General features: G+C 40.4%; 1 protein-coding gene across 6 annotated transcripts in view; it reads left to right on the top strand.

Moving 5' to 3' along the window:
• Positions 1-1681, top strand: part of si:ch211-141o9.10 (probable endonuclease 4) — a 5408-nt gene extending 3727 nt beyond the window's left edge. For all 6 annotated transcript variants that reach the window (XM_041973942.1, XM_041973943.1, XM_041973939.1 and 3 more), the window contains 4 exons: positions 308-439; positions 591-695; positions 790-919; positions 1021-1681. In XM_041973942.1, the coding sequence (XP_041829876.1) occupies positions 308-439; positions 591-695; positions 790-919; positions 1021-1081 (428 nt within the window). In that variant the 3' untranslated portion in view covers positions 1082-1681. The remainder of the gene's footprint in view (positions 1-307; positions 440-590; positions 696-789; positions 920-1020) is intronic.
• Positions 1682-6000: the final 4319 nt, after the last annotated feature.

The raw sequence follows: 6000 nt of genomic DNA on the forward strand, positions 1-6000 counted from the left end.
AAAATCCCAGTAGATCAGCAGTTTCTGAAATACTCCGACTAGCCTGTCTAGCACCAACAACCATGCCATGTTCACAGTCACTTGAATCACCTTTCCTCCTCATTCTGATGCTCAGTTTGAGCTTCAGCAAGTCATCTTGACCATGTCTACAAGAATAAATGCATTAAGTTGCTGCTATGTGAATGGCTGCTTTAAGATATGTGTTAACAAGCAATTGTATAAGTGTATCTCAAAGTGTCAAGTGAATGTTTTGGCACAAGTGATTGTGTCAAACTGAACTGTTTTTCTTTAATCCCTTTGGGCACAGTGTTGGAGAATATGAGTGGCCAGGGCAGCACAGTAGGCGGGAAGTTCTCAGAGCTTAAAAGCATCATTGACAAAGTGAGGGACCAAACCAGAGTAGGAGTGTGTTTGGATACCTGTCATGCGTTTGCAGCAGGTGAGTGACACCTAAAAGCTTTCCATAATTAACCATAAATATGTATAATATTCCAGCTTACAGGAAAGGGCTGTGGCTCAACTAGAGGAAATGCCTTCAGATCTCTGGGCGTTTCTTCCTGTGCTAAAATGTTGGTTTCTTATCTTGAAAGGATATGACCTGGCTGCAGAAGGAGGGGTGAAGGCTATGCTTGATCAGTTTGATCAGGAAGTGGGGCTTCACTATCTTAGAGCAGTGCATCTCAATGATTCCAAAGGTACAGCCAGGACTTGGTCACCTAGAGTATTTCATGCAGATTACTTATTTATTGACTTACTTACTTACTTTCTGGTTCTTTGTGATCTTTACAGGTAGGCTTGGCTGTAACCTCGATCGTCATGAAGATATTGGTAAAGGGAACATTGGAATCTCAGCTTTCCGAGATATAGTCAATGAGCCCAGACTGGATAACATTCCTTTGATTCTGGAGACACCTGGACGGTAGGATCACTGCAGAAAGATGTAATTAGCCTGTTGATTATTTCAGGTCCAGTTTTAACGTGACTGTTTTGTTATCCCTCCACCCCACTCCCCACCCACAGGCCTGGATTTGAATATGCTGAGCAAATTGAACTACTTTACTCGCTGTGTGAGAAAAAATAACGATGCTTCTCGGTGAATCAAACCAGCTGCTGTTAAATCAAAACTCAAAGAAGTGGAGTGTTTGTGGATGGATGATGGTGCATGTTCACCTCAGACACAATAAAGATGTTGCTGTAAACCCTGTTAGCAGTCTTAACAATATATTGGTTGCATGATTTACATGACTTTTGGAAGTTTTTATGTAATTTGTGAGAAGTTGTATTCAGTTTACCACAAGGAGGCAGCAAATACAAGCAAATGCACCACAAACCTTATGTGCTTTTTTGAGACCACTTTGAGAAAATATCTTCATTGTGTCTACATTTGTTTATTTTGCATGTGAAGTTGAATTTCCATTGAAAGTGCACGTCTTTCATAAGCTTGTGTGGTACATTTTTATTCTTAAAACTACTCTACAAATCATCGATCTATGAATTATTGACACGAAGGAATGTAATCTAATAATTAAACCAATAAAAATCCAAGAAACACAAGAGCAGATGGAAACTGAGCAATGGGAGCAGGCATTTTTATGAGGTAATAAGTAAACTAAAAAATATACTTTACATGGGATCTTTTAAGTTTTATTAAAGAATATATCTTCTAAGTTTTGTTGGGGAGTAAATTAAAATGTACATTTAATGCCAACTGTGACTTTTTTGTTGAATGCTGTCACTGGGATGTTGACATTGGATTCTTTATATGCTGTGGTTAGTGTGGTGGGGCTGGCATGGATCGGGCTGGTTCCTGCTCATCCCACTGATGCTAAATTTAGAAACTGGCCGGGTCAATGCCTGGGGCACTTTGTCAAACAGGAGGAGCCAAAGTTTCCCCACAGAATTTTGGACAAAATGACGTTATTGCCGGTTTTAATATTTTGGTTAATCTGCTAAAGAGTTTTGACATGTATGTAAATTTATACGCACTAAGATGCAAACCCTCACAGCGCTCTCATCCACAGAGAGACATATTTCCTTTATGAACTGCTCCAGCTGTCAAATGCTAAGACTTTGGTGCAGCTGTTGACCACTGGGAAGACACTGATTATCACACAATGTTGTAGTTTCACACAAACACACAGGACAAAACATTCCCTGACTCTCACTCTCTCTCTGTGTGTGTGTGTATATAATAGAAAGGTGTTTATTACGGTATGAATGAAGGGAAATTATGCTTTTCACTAATACAAATATGAAGATGGGTCTGCCACATCCTTCACTTTTCAGCTTCGTAACTTTGGGTTGGGAATTTTCTGTTCCTCCACTTCAGACAAAAAACACTGTTCATGTCTTATTTTTCTTAATTTGCATGTTACATTTAATCCATTGTTGCACTCTATATAAAAAGCATCACATAAAGTGTTCAGTAAGCACTGGTCCAGACAGTGCGTCTTTCAGTGTGGTGTTAACAGCGACGGGAAGTTGAGGTGCCTGGTTCAAGAATGTCTCGCTCTCAGGTCCCACCCACAGGAAATGCCTGTCCAGCCTGTGTGAGTCTGCACTGATGAAAAGAAGTCTCCTTTTAGTGGAGTTCTGCTTTTAACAGAGGAGAGGATGGATGGAGTATGTATGGCCTACAGTTTAGATAAGCAGATGCCTGATGTTTTTCAGAGGCGCTGCGGTGATCTGTTCGGGTCAAGGTCACAACCAAAGACTAAATGGTGAACACATTCCTAAACTCTAAATTTATCATTTTCTGGAGGAGGGATGTGTAGGAAAACACTAATGGGACTATAAAATGTCTTTATATTGTCTTAATTATTGTCTAATATAGTCTAATTATCCTAAGATGACTTAGTTGACTCAAATGTAGTGTGTGCCCATGCTTTGTGATCTAGACAGCCGTTTCTTCTCCTTTATATATAATATATATATATATATATATATATATATATATATATATATATATATATATATATATATATATATAAAATATTCAGGAAATGTCAGAAATGGAATAAAGAAACAAGTGTTTAGATCTTGGGGGTGATGTTCTGTTGAATGGTGCTACAGCAGGCTGAATTTATAGGTTTATCTGTAAATCTGTGCTAAGTACTGCCTGGATCCAGGAGTTTTAGATTCTTTACTATGGGGAGATAGGAAAACATTTGCTTTAAGAGCTTCTAATTCAAAGATAATGCCCACAGTCATTGGCAAGAACAAAAAAAAATTACAATGGCTTAGTGGAGGTCTGCACTCTCTGAGTGCTTCTAATTTCTGTCATGACATTGTGCTCCAAATATTTTCCACTGTCAACTAAAGCCTCCGGTCTTATTACACAACTTTTTAAAGACTATCGGATAATTTGGTTTCTTTTACTGTCTTTACAAACACATTTTAAGTGCCTATCCGGACTCAAGCTTCCCCACAGACTGATAGTTCTGCTGAAATCTTGCAGGATTGCCACAGCAAATAAGTGGCAAATCAATACGAATTAAGATTTTGTATGCAACCTTGAAATTGAGGTAAAACTGTAAAAATTGTAGCAGTTTGCATGCAAGTATACGTTTCATGAATTCATTTTGATATGTGCGCAGATAAGTTTATGTGCTTTGCTTTTATTTTGTGTCCTGCAATATTTTAACATATGATCATGCTTTTTTTTGTGTTCGTGCTAAATAACCTTCTTGTTTTTCGGTTCTCTGCTCTCTTATTTTACCCTGTTTAGAAGGCATGCATCAGAGCTGTGCAGTGAAACCACAGTTCTCCCAACCACTCCACCAGGTCAGATTTCCTTTGTTAGGAATCTGACTACAGGTGGTGTTCCAGTTTAATTTTCTTACTGGGAACTCAGAAATTCTAAACTCAAACAAAAAAAGAAAATAAGTTGAAAGATTTCACAGAGTGTCTCCAAACGCATCTAAAATTAAATTGTCTACCGTTCTAGTACTTTTTCATACAGTGATGGGACTTCTTTGGTCCGTAGGTTCAATCAGTATTTGAGTTACTTGTGCTTATAGTGTCAGAAGCTGGATAGATGTATTCAGTGTTTTTAGTTGTAGCTAGATGATTACTGATTACTATGGGATTAGATAAAACAATCAGAATCTCACCAGCCTGAAACCATGTCTCTAAACCTAAAACAAAAAGTTTGATGTAATGAAAGCTTTAAAAGTAAACATTGAACTAAAGTTTTTTACCCCGCCCCCGAATTTGCTTTACCAAGCTGATATATGGGGAACATGGAGATGGTTTTGGCGGAGAAAAAGCTAAAACAGAAGATGTCTTATATGGAGTTAAACCAGAAAAGACAAACACTGTGAGAGACAGCAGAGACAGATGTGAGAGAAATGAAAGAGAAGGGACGGTATGCATGGCTGTTCTGTTCCAGAGTGGCTTAAATTTCAGGCTGAGCCAAACTCTTTTAACCATCTCATACCCACAGTCCGACTGCTCCATCTGCCAGCATTTCCCAACGGACATGCCACATGCTAACAGACAATACAGGCATGCACAAAGTCCTCCACATTGCCTATACACACATGCTCCTGCAAGCCTTAAAACTCACATACACACTTGTGAGTTCAAGTGTTCAGGAGAAATAAGAGCCTCAGGGCAGGGTGGAGTCCATCTTGCTTTCTCAGCAAATCCTTTATTTTTGCACCTCAGCAGCAGCACAGACATCATAAGTTACCTTCAAGAGATGACATTTCATTTCCAACTGTGAAAGAAAAGAAGCTGGGCAGCGTGTATTTGGGGGCTATGGGGATTTTAGTAGACCTCTGCATGAAACCGTGCGGGTGTCTTGTGGCCTGAGTGAGAGTGTTGTAATAATTAAGCAGCCATCTAAGAGTAAGTGGATGTGACTATAAACAGAAGAGCTGGAAAGGAGGATTTAAGACCAGTGAAAAATCAAGAAGTCAACAGTTTGCAGAAGAAAGTGCTGTTTGTCTCCTCAGTAAGGTCACAGATCTATACGAGACCTACTCTTAATTCCTTCCATTTGTCCTTAACTCCTAATCCCTCCGATCCTTCTCTTCCCCTTTGGCCCAAAATGAGGAATGCTACCCAGCTGTGGCTGGGCATCGGGCCATAAGGAGATAGGCAATCATAGTAACAGCACAGGGGAAGATGTGAAAAAGAGAAAGGCCCCAAAAAGAGATGCTAAGGAAGACAAAAGTAGAGAAAATAGCAGTATAACAGAAAATCACTAAATGAAAGAATTCTTTCCATCCATCTGTCCATCCATCCATCTATCCATCCGTCCGTCCATCCATCCATCCATCCATCCATCCATCCATCCATCCATCCATTTTCTACCACTTATCTGGGGTCGGGTGCAGGGGCAGCTGCCTAAGCAGGGAAGCCCAGACATTCTTCTGCCCTGCCAGAGTCTCCTCCTGGTGGGACGTGCCTGGAACACCTCACCAGAGAGGCGTCCAGGAGGCATCCTGACCAGATGCCCGAGCCACCTCATCTGGCTGCTCTCGAGAGCCCAAGCTGTGCATCGAAATGAGTCCAACTATATCTAGCCAGAAACATCACGCACCTGCTCCTTCCCCACTAGAGAGGTGACGTTCCACGTCCCTAGAGTTAGCTTTTGTAGCTGGTGATCAGACAGCCAGGGGCCTCGCTTTTGGCGGCCACCTAGCTCATAATGCACCCAATCCCTATGGCCCCTCCTGCAGGTAGTGAGTCCACAGGAGGGCTGAAGGGCTGAAAGAATACTATATAGTTGTATAGTACAGACATTACCCCATGTACCAACATTGGAATTTAGTTCTTAATGGTGGACTATTTGTCATTTTTTTCAGCAGTAGAACACCACATTTTTCTGTTTACTATAACCTTTATCAATTTTGAAAATGCATGTTCATCCAAATGTCCTATTAGCATGACTTTGTTCATATTTAAGCCAAGCTAGATGTGCATAAGGCCTGTATGTCTGACCCTAACAAACCACAACTGAAAGCAAAGTTAAAAAGTGAAAAGTCCTTGCAC

The sequence above is a fragment of the Melanotaenia boesemani genome, chromosome 21 (genome assembly GCF_017639745.1).
Source record: "Melanotaenia boesemani isolate fMelBoe1 chromosome 21, fMelBoe1.pri, whole genome shotgun sequence".
In the NCBI taxonomy this organism is placed as follows: Eukaryota; Metazoa; Chordata; class Actinopteri; order Atheriniformes; family Melanotaeniidae; genus Melanotaenia; species Melanotaenia boesemani.